At 44.2% G+C, this 17,502-nt stretch overlaps 2 protein-coding genes across 7 annotated transcripts in view; one reads left to right on the top strand and one right to left on the bottom strand.

Moving 5' to 3' along the window:
• The window catches only part of Ddhd2 (DDHD domain containing 2), a 41,667-nt gene extending 28,870 nt beyond the window's left edge, over positions 1 to 12,797 (top strand). For 4 of the 6 annotated variants that reach the window (XM_010604802.1, XM_010604821.3, XM_010604811.3 and 1 more), the window contains 11 exons: positions 1,534 to 1,742; positions 2,010 to 2,077; positions 3,354 to 3,476; positions 4,523 to 4,618; positions 6,377 to 6,496; positions 6,576 to 6,731; positions 7,055 to 7,157; positions 7,277 to 7,444; positions 8,066 to 8,228; positions 10,292 to 10,398; positions 10,607 to 12,797. In XM_010604802.1, the coding sequence (XP_010603104.1) occupies positions 1,534 to 1,742; positions 2,010 to 2,077; positions 3,354 to 3,476; positions 4,523 to 4,618; positions 6,377 to 6,496; positions 6,576 to 6,731; positions 7,055 to 7,157; positions 7,277 to 7,444; positions 8,066 to 8,228; positions 10,292 to 10,373 (1,288 nt within the window). In that variant the 3' untranslated portion in view covers positions 10,374 to 10,398; positions 10,607 to 12,797. Of the gene's footprint in view, positions 1 to 1,533; positions 1,743 to 2,009; positions 2,078 to 3,353; positions 3,477 to 4,522; positions 4,619 to 6,376; positions 6,497 to 6,575; positions 6,732 to 7,054; positions 7,158 to 7,276; positions 7,445 to 8,065; positions 8,229 to 10,291; positions 10,399 to 10,606 lie in introns of those variants that run through there. The other 2 variants (XM_010604838.3, XM_010604843.2) reach the window with 2 other exon arrangements.
• Positions 12,798 to 13,713: 916 nt separating this feature from the next.
• Positions 13,714 to 17,502, bottom strand: part of Plpp5 (phospholipid phosphatase 5) — a gene marked incomplete at its 5' end in the record, with an annotated part of 4,247 nt that continues 458 nt past the window's right edge. Inside the window, 4 exons of the mRNA XM_010605167.1 lie at positions 13,714 to 14,650; positions 15,840 to 16,010; positions 16,787 to 16,911; positions 17,386 to 17,449. Coding sequence (XP_010603469.1) covers positions 14,487 to 14,650; positions 15,840 to 16,010; positions 16,787 to 16,911; positions 17,386 to 17,449 — 524 coding nt within the window. The remainder of the gene's footprint in view (positions 14,651 to 15,839; positions 16,011 to 16,786; positions 16,912 to 17,385; positions 17,450 to 17,502) is intronic.

Raw genomic sequence — 17,502 nt, 5'->3', positions numbered from 1 at the left:
TTTTTTTGGTATTTTAAGACAGGGTCTCACTATGTAGTTGAGAGTGACCTGGAACTCACTATGTATCTCAGGCTGGTCTTGAACACACAGCGATCCTCCTGCCTCAACCTCCCGAGTGCTGGGATTACAGGTGTGCACCACTATGCCCAGCTTAAAATACATTTTATTATAGCACAAGAAATAAATCTTCACTTACTGCTTGTGAAGCTCCAACAAGTGTCAGTGCATGCTTGGTTCTGCCCTATTTGTATCTTCTTACTCATCTCTTTTTTCCACCATATTATTTTTGAATAAAAAATATTACATATTGTCAAAAACTCATCAGTGCGAGGTATGGTGGTGCAGACCAATAATTCTAGCACTGAGGAGGCTGAGGCAGGAGGTTTGCCACAGGTCCCAGGGTAGCCTGGGCTACGTAGTAAATTAAAAGCCAGCCTCGACTACACAGCAAAACTGTCTTAAAGAAAGAAACAATAAGAATGTTTCAATCTGAATATATTAAAGGATTTAAAAATACATCAATTTGCCAGGTATGGTGTTACAGACGTGAGGCAGGAGGATTGCAAGTCTGAGCCCAGCTTGGACACTTGAGTAACTTCGTGTGACCCTGTCTCAAAGAAGGCTAGGTACATAGTTCAGTGTGTTTGGTCTTGGGCTTAATCCCCAGTATCACCAAAAGAAAAGTGCCGTGGTTGGTGGTGTACACCGTAATCTCAGCACTCTCAGCACTAGGGAGGCTGAGGCAGGAGGATCACCAGGCAAGCACACCACCACGGAGTTGACACCCTAACCCAAATAGGTTTTTATGTATGTGTGCACACATACGTTTACAAGTGGGGTACAAACAAAGGCCATGCACTACAGTTAGATGGCAGGTCTTTCTCAATCTCTCAGCTCTATTTAGTGTTTGTTCTGTGATACTGGGAATTGAGTCCATTGCCTTTGCATCGAGTACGTACTCAGCCCTTTCTGATTTTTTAATTTTGAGAGTCTTGCTAAGTTACTAATTGTCGAGGCTGGGCTCCAACTTGCAGCCCTTCTGCTTTGGCCTTCCAAGTGCTAGAATTATAGGTGTTCACTGCCACTCCTGGCTCTATTATTTTCTTAAAATTTTTGTAGTAAACTGGGTTGTTTTTGTTCATTTGTTGGTACCGGGGATTGAACTTGGGTCCTTGTGTTTTCAAGGCAGGCAGCGGCTCCACTGAGCTAAATCCCTGGCCCTTGTAGGGTTGTTTATACTCTGAGTTTTGCTGATAACTTTTCTTTGGCTTCGTTAGGCACATTTCTCCATCCTCTGTTTTTCTTATATTTTCTTTTGCGGGGGGGCAACCAGAGATCGAACTCGGGTCCTTTTGTTTGTGAGGCAGGAGGTGGAACCACTGAGCTAAATCCCTGGCCCTGTTTTTCTTATAAATTGCTAATAGTCTCTTATTAAACTTTTGACTCTGTACTTGAAAAGCTAGCTGTATAATTACTCCAAGATAGTTGTGGGATGTACTTGGGCTTCTGGACCAAGGTCTTCTGTTTTTGCAGAGATCTGCAGCGGATAACCCTGCCCAGCATTAACCGCCTCCGGCACTTCACCAATGACACCATCCTAGACGTCTTCTTCTACAACAGCCCCACCTACTGCCAGACTATTGTGGACACAGTAGTTTCAGAGATGAACCGAATCTACACACTCTTTCTGCAGCGGAACCCTGATTTCAAAGGGGGTGTATCCATTGCTGGTCATAGTTTAGGTAACAGACGAATTCCCCGTAAGCAGCAAGGACGGGTGCATTGTAAGGACACCTGTTTTTGAAGCCAGTGTCTTGGCAGTGTCAGATTCGGAGGCCTAGCAGTTTCTGTGATGGAAGGGGAAGGGTGGAAGGGTGGTGAGCTGGGAAGATACTCTGCTTCCTAGATGTGCTTACATGTATCATTGGCTGATGACTTTTTTATATAAAAGATAGCAATTTAGTGCTAATACTTAGAAATTGTCCCTTTTTCTTCTATTTTACTTATAGGTTCGCTTATATTGTTTGATATCCTAACAAATCAGAAAGATTCTTTGGGGGATATTGACAGTGAAAAGGTAATTTAGATGTTCAGATAGGTTCTCTGGTAGTGTTCCATAGTAAAGATTTTTAGATTTTTAGACATTTTTGTTTTTAGCTGACTTTAGTCTAATATGTTAAATCTGTGTTCAATGGGCTAGTAATTATGTCACTCGAGTGATAGAACCTTCTACAAATAACTGCCATATTCTAAAATAACTGTAGCCACGTTTATTTCCTTTATAAATATGCACTGCTTCTGGGTATGGTAGTGTATGCCTGTAATCCCAGCACTTGGGAGGTTGAGGCAGGAGGATAGCCAGTTTGAAGTCAGCCTGGACTACATAGTGAGTTCGAGGCTAGTCTGAACTACATAGTGAGAATTTGGGCCGGGGATTTAGCTCAGTGGTTCCACCACCTGCCTTGCCAGTGCAAAGTCCGGAGGTCAATCCCTGGTGGTAAAAAAAACCCAAAAACAAAAACATAGTGAGACCTTGTCTCAAAAAACCAAAAAAAAAAGGGCTGGGGATATAGTTCAGTGGTGCCACGCCTGCCTCACAAGCACAAGGTCCTGAGTTCAATCCCTGGTACCCCTCCCAAAAAACACCCACCAAAAATTGTGTGTGTGTGTGTGTGTGTGTGTGTGTATACACACATACATTTTTAACTGAAATTACAAAAACTTGAAATCAGTCTTTATTTATATTTTGCATAAGTTACAATTTATTTAAAGTTTTTTTTCATGGAGTTTATTGGTACATTCTAGGTATACAGTACAGTTACATTCATTATTGGGATCTTGGTTCTCATTTTTTCCCCTTGTCCCTGCCCTCCCTTCACCCCTTCCTTCCCTCCCCATTTACAAACACTTTATTTCCATTTTTTCACATTTTTTTCTTTTCTCTTATTACTTTTCCCCTACCCTTCCCACTTTCCCTACACCTTTAGCCCTTCCTATTTCACATGGTGCATTATCTCATTAGGATCTTATGTACTATTAGAGTTTGTTCACACCAAGAAACTTTTCCGTATTTACCCATGTGTGACTTATTTCACTTAGGAGTATATCCTCAATATGTATCCATTTTCCTATGAATGAATCTAATTTCTCATTCTTTATGGTTGAGTAGTACTCCATTTTATAGAAAAACCACATCTTTATCCAGTTTCCAACTGATGGGCAAATGGGCTGTTTCCTATTTAAAGTTAAGATACTTTACTGTGGGGATTTTATGACATTTCAAATCATAAAATAGTATTAATAAAGGAAACTAAGTGAATTTTGAGAATATGAGCTGTATGATTTCATTTTAGGATTCACTAAATATTGTTATGGATCATGGAGACACGGCTAACCTGGAGGAAGATTTGAAGAAACTTCAGCTCTCTGAGTTCTTTAATATCTTTGCGAAGGAGAAAGTAGATAAGGAAGCTCTGGTAAAAATAATCTTTTAAAACTTTATGCCAAACCATGTTCAGTATTTTTTTTTTTTTTACCTTCATCATGTTTATAAAAAGGTTGCCCTTTAGAAGCTTTTTAGTTGCATAAGTACATTGTTATCGTTAATAATGTTTGTTAGCATCAGCGTTGTGTGCTGTTTATCATATAAAGTGATCTTTGCTTTGTGGGAGTTTAAAGTTCAAGTGAGCTAGCCTGTGTGGTGGCATAGGCCTGTAACCTCAGCACTCTGGGAGGCTAGTGTGGACAACTTTGTGGTGTAGTGTTAAATAATCCCACACCTAAGAATAAAAGTACACGGTGGTCTAAGGCTGAAGGAACCCTTCCTTCTCTAGTAAAGCAACGGGCATTAAATTGAGGTCTCTTGTTGGTCAGTTGTATGACTCTTGTGTCTGCTGTACCCTCACACTGGTATATCTGTCAGTCTCACCCATCTCAGAAGTGAGTATGGAGATCGGAGTGGTTTTTCTGTAATCAAGCCATTAAGTACCCATCTTCTCCAGGGTGTGTTTTGTTTCTTTGTTTCGTCTGAGACAGGGTCTCTACATATAGTCCAGGCTGGCCTTGAACTCCAGTGATCTCCTGCCTCAGCCTCCCAAGTGCTGGAATTATAGGTGTGCCACCACACCCAGCAGTTTTGTTTTTTGCTTTTTGAGACAGGGTCTCACTGTGTAGTTCAGACTGACCTAGAACTCACTATGTAGCCCAGGCTGGTCTTAAACTCACAGCAATCCTCCTGCCTCAGCCTCCCAAGGGCTGGGATTACAGGCATGCACCACCAGACCCAGTTTAGTTTGGTTTTATTTTCAAAAATAACACAATGTTAATCTATATTACTATGACACTGATACTCTAGATTCCTCTTTAAGATGTTTCTCTAAAACAGCCTTTTCTTCTCTTGGTTGTTAGGTTGCACCAGTAGCCACAGGAGAGTGCTTATATGTCTTGTCTTCTCAGGGAATAGGGCACTCAGTTGATTTTATTTTGCCTAGAAATAAAAGATATTTGATTTTTTTATGTCTAGGCTTTATGCACAGACAGAGATCTTCAGGAAATGGGAATTCCTTTAGGACCAAGAAAGAAAATAATAAACTATTTCAAGAGCAGAAGTAGTTTGCTGGTACGTACCTGACATAGCTCTTTGAACTAAGCAGTTGTCTAGCATCCATGGTGTACTTTGTGTGATGTTACTCTGGCAAGCTAAACAGTCTTTTTTTTTTTAATTCGTTTTGTGTTGCTTACGCTGGCCTCAAAGTCTTGGGTGTAAGCAGTCTTCCTGCCTCAGCCTCCCAAGTGGCTGGCAGTACAGGTGTGTGCCACCACATGCAGCTAAGTAAACAATTTTGGGAATTGATCTTTGATTCTTTTAGACTTTAAATACATTTTCTTTTTTATTCCTTTTTTTAAAGGCTTTTTGAGATAGTCTCAAGTCTTAATTCAGGCTGGTCTTGAACTCACTGTGTAGCCCAGTCTGGTCTCCAATTCACAGTGATCCTCCTGCCTCAGCCTCTCAAGTGCTGGACTAACAGGCATGCACCACCATGCCTGTTTTTTTTTTTTTTTTTTTTTTTTTTTTTTTGATACCGGGATTGAACTCGGGACCTTGTGCTTTCAAGGCAGGTGGTGGAATCACTGAGCTAAATCCCTGGCTTGGGATTCTTATTCATTGTTTTTCATTTTTCTTTTTTTGGTACTGAGGATCAAGCCTTAGTACTGAACTACACCCTCAGCCCTTCACCTCATATACTGCACTCGTCACCTTGTTAAAGCGTACGTTTCAGTGATTTTCGTTGTATTCACAGAGTTTCATAACCATTCCCACTGTCTGACTCCAGAACATTTCCGTCACCTCCCAGAGAAACCTCATGCTCATTTGCATCTCTGCCCTCAGCCCTTGTAGATTTGGTTATTTCAGGCATTTCCATGTCAGTGGGTTCCTGTGATAGACTTTGTGACTGGCAGCTTTTATTTAGCATAATATTGTCAAGGTCTATCAGTGTAGTAAGAGTACACCTACATTTAGTTTTTCTGGTCACCGAATTTTGTATCTTACTAGTTAATTGTTTTTTATTATTATTATTCTTTTAAATTGCTTTAGTAGTTAGTTCTTTTCCAACTTTTTAGCAGATGGATTAGTTTTCTTTTTCTTTTTTCTTGTACTGGGAATCGAACTCCAGGCCTTGCACTTGCTGGGCAGGTGCTGGGAGTAATTCTTTTCTAACCCTAACCCTGAATTCTTGTGTTGTGTTCTGTGCTCAGAGGCCTTACTTGTCCTATTATGGAGCGCGCCCCTTCATGGCGCTCTAGCATGCACTTGGAATTTCCCCTGAGCACTCTGCCCTTCTTTTTTCTCATGTTGGCTGCCTAAAAATTCCACTGCTGCCCAAATGGCTGTGTACAGCTTTCATCGTCTTAGGCACATAAAGAATATCAATTCATAATTTAAGGCAACACTTATTTTCACTACTTTATCTTGCTTTTTGAGGAGCCCTTCCTAAAATTATTGCTTATCTTTTTGTTATTTTGGGTTTTTTTTGTTTTGGTATGGGGGATCGAACTCAGTACCTTGTGCTTATGAGGCAGGTGGTGGCAAAAGCACTGACGTAAATCCCTGGGCCCTATTGCTTATCATTTTAAAACTTTCCCAAACATTTTGCTTTTTGAGACAGGGTCTACCTGTGTAGTTCAGGCCAGCCTAATACTCATTATGTAGTCCATCCTGGCCTTTAACTCCTGCCTCAGCCTCCAGAGTGCTGAGATTACAGGTGTGTGCTGTCACACATGGCCCAAGCATCCTTTCAGACCAGCAGAGACCTGGAATCCTTGGGCTGTTTTTACTGTGTAGTAGTAGCTCACTAAAGTCTTTTTTATTCTTCAGGGTATTACTCGACCAGGCATGCAGTCAGCTCCCAGGGTGAACCTCCCCAGAGAAGCTGAGCCCTGCGGCAGCACAGATGCTACTAGAAAGGACGGGTGCCTGGATGTCAGCATTGGACAGGTGACCATACTGGCACCCTTGCCACGGAACAGATGCGCCTTTTGTTATTAGTGAGAGATGTTTGTGTTTCCTCTTCCAGGTCTCCGTAAAGTACCCTCGGCTCATCTACAAACCTGAAATATTCTTTGCTTTTGGGTCTCCTATTGGAATGTTCCTTACTGTCCGAGGGCTAAAGAGAATTGATCCCAATTACAAATTTCCAACGTGCAAAGGTTTCTTCAATATTTATCATCCTGTAAGCATTGTCCAGTTAGTATGGTTTTTCCTGAACATTAGGGCTTATTGGTAAAGATTTGCTTTTTTCTATACCATTCTGTAGTAGTGAGAGGACTTATTGTTAGGATAGTGTTGATCTGAAATTGATGGGGCAGAACACCTACGTTTTCTTCTGAATGGATTCATAATTATTCTCTTTTTCAATACTGGGTATCAAACTCAGGACCTGTGCTTACAAGGCAAGCGCGGTGCCATTGTATAATTATTCTTACCTAGGACACATACTTCCTCAGACTGTGTTTCTTTAGCAAGATAAATAGAGCTATTGTTTTTCCTATGTAGTTTGATCCTGTGGCCTATAGAATTGAACCAATGGTGGCTCCCGGAGTGGAATTTGAGCCCATGCTGATCCCACATCATAAAGGCAGGAAGCGGATGCACTTAGGCAAGTCTGTATGAAGATTGGTAATGTCAGACCCTCGGCCAGTACAGACCTAACAGACCTCATTCATTCTGTTTGCTCTGTCGGACCCTACGCACTTCGTGTTTGTGTGTGTGTTGCAGAGCTAAGAGAGGGCTTGACCAGGATGAGCATGGACCTGAAGAACAACTTGCTGGGTTCGCTGCGGATGGCCTGGAAGTCCTTCACCAGAACTCCATACCCTGCCTTACAAGCAGAGACGGCAGATGAGGCCGAGGCAGAGCCTGAGTCAAGTTCGGAGCAGGCTAGTGGTCAGTGACAGGGTGCACACCGAGTCCTCCCGGGCCCAGTAGGAGAGACCCCTGCATGCCGCCTTTTATTCCCTCGGCCCCTTTATTATGTGGGACCTGTCCTCTGAGTCCCAACGAGGCCTCCATGTCTGCCAACCCTTTCTGTCATGTTTATAAACTGTGGAAAGACGTGAGGTAAAATGTCAAAAGAGCTGTGCACGAGGCTTGAAAACATTCCTGAGGAACTGTGGGGATGATGTTGAGCCTACTTGCTTTTACGGGAAGAATATCTAGGTACTTACGGGTCAGTCCTGCTTGCGTTTAGGTTTTTTTTCTTTTGGTACTGAACTTGGGTCCTTGCCCTTGAGAGGCAGGCGGTGGCACCAATGAGCTAACCCCCCCCCCCCCGTATAAACTCTAGGCAGTGACTTAGCTCTCAAAGGTATGGTTAATGAGTTGTGTTAGTAAAAGAAAAGAAGGGGTTGGGCAAAACTAGTGTGATTTGAGGATTTTTTAATGAGAGAGAGAGGAAGAGGGTGGAACAGTGCTGAGCAGAGAGGGTAAACTTGGGGTTGGAGGGAAGCAACAGGACAGCCAGGGTGCTCAGACTCCTCTGCTCTGACGCTGCTCCCCTGTGTCCAGACGTTAGCACGGAAGAGCCCTGTGCAGCAGGGAAGGGGGAACTTCCGCCCATCAACGTGGGGATGCTGAATAGGGGCCAGCGCATCGACTATGTGCTGCAGGAGAAGCCCATTGAGAGTTTCAACGAGTATCTATTTGCTTTACAAAGTCATCTGTGCTACTGGTGAGTGTTTCTGTTAGTTTGCTTCAGAGGAGATTGATTAACGGAGAGAAAGGAAGGGGGATAGACCAATATGCACAAAATTAAAAATCCAAACAAAGGTCTACAGAGGTAGCTCATCGAGTGAGGTGGATCCCCTCACTGTGATCCCTAGTGCAGAACACACACACACACACACACTCAGCATGTGCTGCTTTAAATGCAGTTTTATACTTGCATAGACCATTGAGTTAATGATGCCATTTAGATGCTTATAAAGGAACTGAAACATATACATTCCTGTTACTAAACTTTTTTTTTTGGTACTGGGGATTGAACTTGGGTCTCTGTGTTTGCAAGGCAGGTGGTGGAACCACCGAGTTAAATCCCTGGCCCTAAACTTTATCTTTTGGTATTGGGGATCGAACTCAGGACCTTGTGCTTGCGAGGCAGGCGGCAGCACCACTGAGCTAAATCTCTGGCCCTGAACTTACTTTATTTTTTGATAGTACTGAGGATTGAATTCAAGGCTTTGTGTATGCTAGGTACCAGGCCTTTAATTTTATTTTATTCTGAGACAGGATCTTGCTAAGTTGCCTAGACTGGCCTCAAACTTGAAACCTTCCAGCCTCACCTCTGAAATAATTGGGAATAAAACATGGCTGTTACCAAACATATTTTAAGAAACCCATTTGAAAGCATTTATAGTAGGTAGGTCAGAATTATTTATTATTAAATAACTATCTGATAAGAATGGATAAATTGTGCTAATTAAGTTCCATATACTACAACACAACTTAATCACTGAAGAAATTAAAGCTAGGAAAATAACTGTTTAAGAAAATAATAAGCTTTAAGGTTCTGAGAGGAATCTATTTGAATTCTGATAAAGGGAAAATTATATGATAAGATCAATATCCATTCTGTATGATAAATAGAATAGAAGCTATGACAAAAAGTGCAGTTGAGCAAATGCAGTCCGATTACAGCTCAAGTACTGCTCTGCAAGAGTGACCTCTGCTTGTCTGGCAGATGGTGTGTTTATATGGGTTGAAATTTAAAGGCCAAAACCTTTGAAATTCAAAGAAAGTCTCAGAAAAGCTTTTTATAATTTTTATTTTGTTCCCTACTAATTGGTTCCCTCTGTACTTGGCACTAGGGATCTAACCCGCAACATTTCTGCATGTGTTTCTTAAAATTTCTTTAGCAGTGGTCATGGTGGAACCTGTCTGAAGTCCCAGTGCTCTGGGAAGCTCAAGCCAAGCCTGTACACCTTAGACCTTAGTGATGTAGTGAGATGGGGGTGTAGCTCAGGATAAATGCTGTGGGTTCAGTCTCTGCTGTCTTAGCATATTGTAGGCATTGTTCTTTCGGCAAGGCCTTGCTTTTTCAGAATGTTTTTTTTACCTGTTTTATAGAGACTCACTTTTTTGTGTTCCACTTTATGAATGGCTCAAGAATAAACTCTGAAAGGCCAGGAATGTAGCTCAGCAATACAGCATGTACACAACATGCTCCAGGCTCTGAGTTCGGTCTCCAGCACGACTTAAAAAAAAGCAGTTGGGTGTGGCACACTTGTATAAACGGCACCCCTGGAAGGCAAGTGGATCACGAGTTCAAGCCTAGCCTGGGTAGTACTAGCCTGGCAGGGACTGAGACCCGGTCTCAAAATTTGAAAAACTAAAGAGGGTGGGGGATATAACTCTGTGAAGGCCCTGCTTTCAGTCCCCAGTACTACTAAAAAAGAAAAATAGAGAACTCTGGCAATGAGCAGTTCTTAGTCCTTTACCTTTTTCGGTGGTGCTGGCGCTTGAAGCCAGGACCTCACGCACGCTAGGCAGCTGCTTCCCTGTCTCACTCACCCCAGCGCTTCGCTTTCCGCGTTTCCAGACATAATGCTGTGGCTCTCTGCCAAGTCACTTTCCAGTCATCACTGCCAGTTTTATCACTCAGGTCTTTTTTCCAGATAGTAAAAACGGAAATTGTAAGGTACCTATGTGGATTAAGTAAAATATAATATATATAAAGTATCTAGCACAAATGTCAGTTCAGTTTACTGTGCCTCACTGTAAGTTTTCCTCTTACAGGGAATCTGAAGACACAGTGTTGCTGGTCCTCAAAGAGATCTATCAAACCCAGGGCGTCTTCCTTGATCAGCCCTTACAGTAAAGAGGACCCCTCTTGGCTGCTTCATGTAAGCTTTTTAATGCCATGTACAAAGGATGGTGCTTAACTTACTTACTGACATGCTGTAAGGAACCACGGAGTCTCAAACTCTATAAATACACGTATCTGTTGCCTGTCACCAGAATCCAGGCTGTTACTCGTTTTCGAAGGGACAGGGGAAATGCAGCCACACACTTAGAGGAAGGTTTTGTGTGATGACATCTGTTGTCTTCTAGGACTTGAACTCAGAACCCTGAGTGATGATCGGCTGAGAGTCAGCGTGGCAGCCGTTGTCCCTTCAGTTAACCACCCTGAGATTGGACACTGTCTGTGTGCCAGCCTGGAACCCTCTGTGACTGCCTTCCGGCTCTGCCTGTTGCTGACCTCTTCTCTCACTCCTCCTGGTCCAACAGGGAAACTTGCTTCCTCCCCTCAGCTGCATGTCACCTTGGAGGTCTTAGAAGATGATCCTTCCTCTGTGGAGTGAGCAGAAAAACCAAGGGAAGACCCTAGCGCTTCTTTTGGTGAGGGGCAGTACTGGGTAATAAGCCCAGGGCCTTCGCATTGAATTACATTCCCAGCTCTCTTTTTAATTTTTTAATTTTGAGGCAGAGTCTTGCTAAGTCACTAAGTAGCTCAGGCTGGGCTTGACATGATGCTCGTGCCTCCGTCTCCCAAAATGCTGGGATGACAGCCTGATGCCACCACACCCAGCTCTTAGTTATTCCCACTGGCTTTGTGTGAACACTTGCTGCTCTTCATAACTGGGAGGAGTCAGTCCTTAATTCTGTGATGGTAGTAATTTACCACTTGAAACAGCACACAGGCCAGCCTGGGTCTGACTTGGTGAAGGTTGGTAGAAACTTTTCTAGGAAATTATTGCGTATCTTTAGATGTTCCGGTCTGGGATTTACAAGTCTTGAGATTTACAAGGCATTTGTGGTTATTCTCATTTCTACGGGGTCTCTGGACCTGAAAGCTAAGTCTAAATGGATTTGGGAAGAGTCACCGGGAGATTTTGTTTTCTTTTGAGACAGCATTTCTTTTCTGCATATACTGCATAAAGAAAGAAAAGTGCAGCTAGTAAGAGTACCATGTACATTTTATGATGGAGAGACTATTGCTAGACTGACGCTTATTCCTTCACAACTGTAGCAACTCTAAGCAGTTGTGAAGGAGTAAGTCTAAACTGAACAGTTTCATTCACATTATGTACATCTTCATAAAGCAGGATGTTGTGTATCACAGACCTACCCTTCTGTAGCATGCTCCAAATGGGGGGGGGGGGCTCTTGGTGAGGTTTCACATTTTCTCCTCAGTACAGGGGTTGACCCCAGGGCCTTTGCACTGGGCTCTACTGCTAGCCCTGTATGTTGTGTATTGATGTAGGATCTCACTGAGTTGCCCAGCCTAGGCTGGGACTTGTGACCCTCCATTGTTAGCCTCCCTAGTGCCGGGATTCCAGGTGTGAACCACCGTGGCCGGCTGAGAGTGTTGGGGGTAAAGCTGTAGAGGTGAGGAATTGGAAATTACAGGCTGCTTGGGTTATAAATAAAGTCTTTAGTGGTGTCTTTATGGTGAAATGATTTAAGTTATCTGACGTTCACTAAGATGAATGTTACTGTTTCTCTTTAAAGCCATTCTGTAGGCCAGAAATGGGGCTTGTCTGTATCCTGTGGGCTGCTGAGGCAGGAGGGTCACAAGTTGGAGCCCAGCCTCGTCTCAAAGGGCTGCAGATGTGGCTCAATGCAGAGGCCCTGGTTCAGTCTCCAGTAACTTGCCCACATGCACACAGGTGAACACTGTTGCCTTCCTAGGGACTGTAACCCGGAATGCTTACTTCAGACACTCTTGGCAGGGGCAGTGTTAGCTAAGCATGGAGTCTGGCTGAAATGACTCATTGTGAGAGTAACCTAGACCTACAGAAGCCAAGGGGCAGTGCCCAGTCACTGTCAGCTTAGCTTGCAGCTCACGGAGTGAAGTTTCTCTTTCCCCCGGTGACTGCGGACTGCTTTTCCCCAGGACGTCGTCCTTTCCTTCCACTGATCAGCACTTGGCATCGTCTCGGCAGGGCGCTTTCTGAGAGTCCTTTATGCTCCTTCTCAGATTTCCACTGGGCCCAGCTTAGAGCTTGGCAGAGGCAGGCAGGCAGGCAAGGCTTTGTTTTATGATTTTTCTGTGGCTGTATCATGCTATCCAGAGCAGTGACATTTAATATTCACTGAAGTCACCTCTTAGCAGCGATCTTTATCCTCGATGGAAAGGAGGAAACCCTGGAGGTCAGGGAGTACAACTGAGCCTGGCCTTCCTTACCATGTGCTTATGGACTAATGCTGAAGGCAGCTACAAGAGGCCTGAGCTCTGAATCCTTCACCATGTAAACTCTGATAAGGTTTACTGAAAATGAAGTAGCACTCCTATATTAAAGGGTAATCCCTTGTTAAGTTTTACTTACTATTTAAGAGCGAACCAAAAAACTAACCAAGAATGAATGTCTGTAACCAAAGATAGACAACCTGACTCTGAGAGCTAGATGAGCCACTCAACTGAGAAATGTTTCCACCAGTCCTGTTTGCGCACGCCTGTCATCTGCGCACTTGGGAGGCTGAGGCAGGAGGATCATTGTGAGTTCAAGGTCAGCGGTCAGCCTGAGCTATGTAGTGAGGCCCTGTCTCAAAAAAACAAAAAACCAGTTCTCACGTGGTGGTAAGGAGAGTTAACTTGAAGGGCTTTGTATCGCACCTATCTGTGGTAAGCACCAATGTATACCAGGAAGCTGGAGGAAAGCCTTTTATTTACTTCTAAGCTATCACTGCTTTGCTTGTATCACACGCAGTCTCTTGACCAAGCCTACTTTTAAACTCCAATGTAACATTGTGTGCATATTCCCAGCTACTGAACTTGTATTGCTTATCAGTGGGAGGTTGTTTGCATGGAAAGATTAATATAGCATTAATTTGCTTTCTGATATTTTGCACTTTTGAAATGTTTTTTACATGATTACATTTAAAACTTTGGTAAACACTGAAATAAAACTGTACTGACCAGTTGCTTACTCTTACCATCAGTCATAGAACTAATACAGTAACTATTTTCTCCTCCCCTACATATTACTAAAATAGGTTTAGGAAATAAAATTTTGGTCAAAGAACTATTTTTCCCCTTGACTAGTGTTCTTACTGCCATAAGCAGGTGTAGTTCAGTATCCGCAGTGTTCAGGCAGGCGTGCGCGGTCCTTCGGCAGCCGAGGTGACCAGGGGCGCATGGCAGCTGGGCAGCTGATGTTTCTATCCAGCCCTAGATGGCGTCCTGAGGACAGAACACATTCACCGTTTCATTTGACTTGACTATCAGGCTTACTGAAGGGGAAAAAAATACATTAAAGATGTTATAGGAAGATATATGTAAGGCATGCTCATTTAAAATACAGTCAGAAGAAACAGGAAATTACAAGATCCTAGGAAGAACAGACACTCATCTGTCCTCCACATAATGAGAGCTGTCATTTTTCTTCCTGCCTCGGACGGGTGGCAGAATGTTTGGGCACGGAGCTCCTGAGCACAAGGACAAATGAGGTAGAAACAGTCATCTGTTAGCACTGAAACCACATTGACTGTTTTCTTCCTTTTTACCACTTCTTAGCAGTTCAACTGTTTATTTCCACATTGTTCAAAACGGCAATAACAGATGGCTGGCCTCAGGTAAGACAGGCACAACGGTGACAAGTTAGCCAGAACTGGATGTTTCCTATTTAAGGGTTAAGGAATTGTCACCAGGGGAAATAAACAGAAGCAGAGGTCAGGACCTAGATTTTAAGACTTCGAGTTATGAGAAAAGTTAAGTTTTGGTAACTGACTCTAGTTCCCAGGATAAAATAGGTCTTCTTTGTGAAAATAGCCTTCCAAGAGTGGCCTTTCAGTTAAATTGAAAAGCACTAGATCTCGGGGTCCCAGTCCAGTGGAGCCCTTCCTTCAGCTGCTGGGGACCTGCTCACAGCCATGCTGGTGGAGCCAGAAAAGGTGGCTGTGTGAAGGGTGGAAAGGTCAGTCTCGTGTCGTGCGTGGTTTCCTCAGGAAGCCTGATCAGCCTTGCTTTCCCCCAAGGTAGATGCAGCCTCTAAATATCCAGACAGTGGGAGTCACCAGGCTTCCTCGGTGCAGCACGCAGCGCCCGCTCGTTCCAGAATGGCTTATGGCACTCGGCGTCAGTGAGAGGGGGGTAGTACTGCCTGTAGCAGACATAGGCGAATGTTGTGCCGATCACAGAGCCAACCAGCACATCTGCAAAGAGGATGGAGATCTTTATTCTTAGACACCACACTGTGAGGAGAACTTGACCTTCCACCCCAGCACTGTGCTGAAAGGGGCTGGAGACCTTCATTCCCGATAACATGGCTTCTTTAGGCTTTCTTGGTCCTTTCTCAAGAGGGTTATCAGTGTTCTCTAAACACCAAATCAAAACACTCTTCAGAGTGGACCAAATTATTTTTTAATTCAAAAGAATGACACAAGTTGGTGTAATGTTCTTATTCACTGAGCTATTACCATTTCAGGAACCCAAGAAAGAAACTGCAGGAGTTCCCCTTTTGTGGTTATTCTTCAGAATATGGCCCCTGGGGCTGGGAATTTAGCTCATGGCACCTTGCCTGCCTTGAAAGCTCAAAGACCTTAGTTCAGTCCCCATTACCACAAAAAGTAACAAAAATGTGACACCTGAGGACTTTTAGCCATACTGTCAAATTTATTTATTTATTTATGTTTGGTACCGGGGATCCAACTCGGGACCTTGTGCTTGCAAGGCAGGCAGCAGAACCACTGAGCTAAATCCCCAGACAAAATTATTTAATTTATACCTTTTCTTTGAAGACTTCTGTAGTTTGTTTTTCTATAGCATTCAACTTAAAATCTTAAGCTTTAATTATGATATGTTCTTGAGTATTTGTTTCTGAAGAAGAAATGACAGGAAATACGATTTTTAAGAGTAAATTGAAGCCAGGCATGGTGGCGCACGCTTGTAATCCTGGGAGGCTGAGGCAGGAGGATTACTGTGAGTTTGAGACCAGCCTGGGCTACATAGTTTCAGGTCAGTCTCAACTACATACTGAGACCCTGTCTCACAACAATGTCAAAAAAATAAATCATTTATTTTGTAAAATTTGTTTTGTTTTCTTTTGGGACAGGGTCTCCGTTTTGTGTAGGCTGGCCCTCCATTCCTGGGCTTAAGTGATGCTCTTGCCCACGTCTCCTGAGGGTCTGGGACAATAAGCACATGCTACTGTGCTGGCTTACAAACTTTCTTATAGATGCAGTTTAATTTGAACTTAACGATGTTTCCAGCAGTGGGATATTACAGCACGCCTTGTCGGGAATCTCTTCCCCCCGGATATGTGTGAGCCCAGCCCAACCTCCCAGTGTGTTCCTTGAAACCACAAGCGGAAAGCGGGGCCTGCCTGGGACCAATACCACTTACCTTGCCAGTGATGCTTGTAGTCACAGGTTCGGGACAGTGCAATCACAGTTGCCAAGAGCAGAGGTAACAGAAAGGCACAGAGCCGCCAAGACTTCCCACGGCCTTGTGGTGTGAAGCAGTGTAACTTTCCCGCCAGGTAGAAGGACACGAAGGCCAGACCTGCAAATGCGACTGGAAAGAAACCGAGGTGAAGTCCTGCCAAAGTTGGGTCACTCGGCTCCAGGCAGCAGGCAGGGAGCCTGGGTGGGCACAGCCCTTTCTGTACACTTGTGGGGCAGGTCACTGATTATCAGAGAAAAGGAAAGGGAAAATGGACGGTTTTGTGTCCCCCAGTGTTAATATTTGATCTTAGAATAGTGTTTAGAATTCGAGTTATAGGACTTTGGGCAGGTTAACTTCTGTACGCTTTAGTTTCCTCATCAGTGGAAGTCATAAGTAACAGCACAACTTCAATGAGGTAAGAATCTAAAATACTGTGCAGTACCAGACACAGAAGAACTCAAGAAAGGTGTGGATTTTGTTTGTTTTTTACTAATACAGGACTGCAGCAGCCGGGGATTTAGCTCAGTGGCGCTGCACCTGCCTAGTAATCACAAGGTCCTGAGTTCAATTGGGCCAGGGATTTAGCTCAGCGGTTCGGTGGCCTGCCTTGCAAGCACAAGGACCGGAGCTGAATCCCCGGTACCAAAAAAAAAAAAACAAACAAACAAAAAACTAATACAGGATTGCAGGATCTAGGCAAATAACACAGTAGAAATAAAATGTGCAACTCTCGCAGGTCATCGACCTCTCTGCCCTCTAGTACTAACACTCAAGGCTAAGGCTTAGTGAAATTGTGGGGTTATTAAAGAAGAGAGGATTCTAATTTCCAGGTACAGGACAAGCTTCCCAGGTCAAAGGCACCGATGCCAAATCAAGCAGAGAAGGGAGCGCGGAGGGAACCCTACAGGAGGAGTGTCCGCTGGGGAAGCTCTTCCGGCCCTCGTTCACCACGGCCGCGTCTCCTGTGCACACCAGGTCCGAGGGCGCCCGCCCATCCGGGTAGCAGCGGTAGAAGAAGTCTGGGCGCGGCCTAGAAACAGCAGTTTACACTTTCAGAAACCATTTTTTTTTTTTTGGTACCGGGGATTGCACTCAGGTCCTCGAACTTGCAAGGCCGGCCACGGAACCACTGAGCTAAACCCCCGGCCCTCAGAAAGCATTTTTCAGTTGTACCAGACAGCGATAAGCTCGGGAACTGTTGGTCGTATGGTGTCCCAGGCAACATTAACTAACTGGATTAAGGTAGTCTCTATTCTAAGAGAAAAGCATTAGTTCCAGAGCTGACATCTAGATCAGGAAAAGAAAGAAATGACTTCGTGTGATTACTCGCTGGGGCAGACAGCAAGTTCCACTGCAACCGAGGCTGGGCCTCCCCTTAGGGTCGTTCCTAGGAAATTCTCCAGGGCAGGAAAGAGCGGCACCCCCACCGCAACAGTGGGGCGGAGAGCAGGAGGGCCGTCCAGGAGGGGGAAGAGGACGGAGACCAGGCGGGAGGGAGCCTCACCTCCCCACTATCAGCTTTACGGTGTTGGTGACGACGCCATTCAGGGCCAGGGCAAGGCTGGCGGCTGGAAAGCAAACGAACTGTCACTGGGAGGGGTCGGGGCGCGGGGAATGAGAA

This window comes from Fukomys damarensis, unplaced genomic scaffold (genome assembly GCF_012274545.1).
Source record: "Fukomys damarensis isolate Sample0158 unplaced genomic scaffold, DMR_v1.0_HiC HiC_scaffold_18, whole genome shotgun sequence".
Lineage (NCBI taxonomy): Eukaryota > Metazoa > Chordata > Mammalia > Rodentia > Bathyergidae > Fukomys > Fukomys damarensis.
Note: the sequence above shows the minus strand (reverse complement) of the source record. Positions and strands in the feature narration are given on the sequence as shown.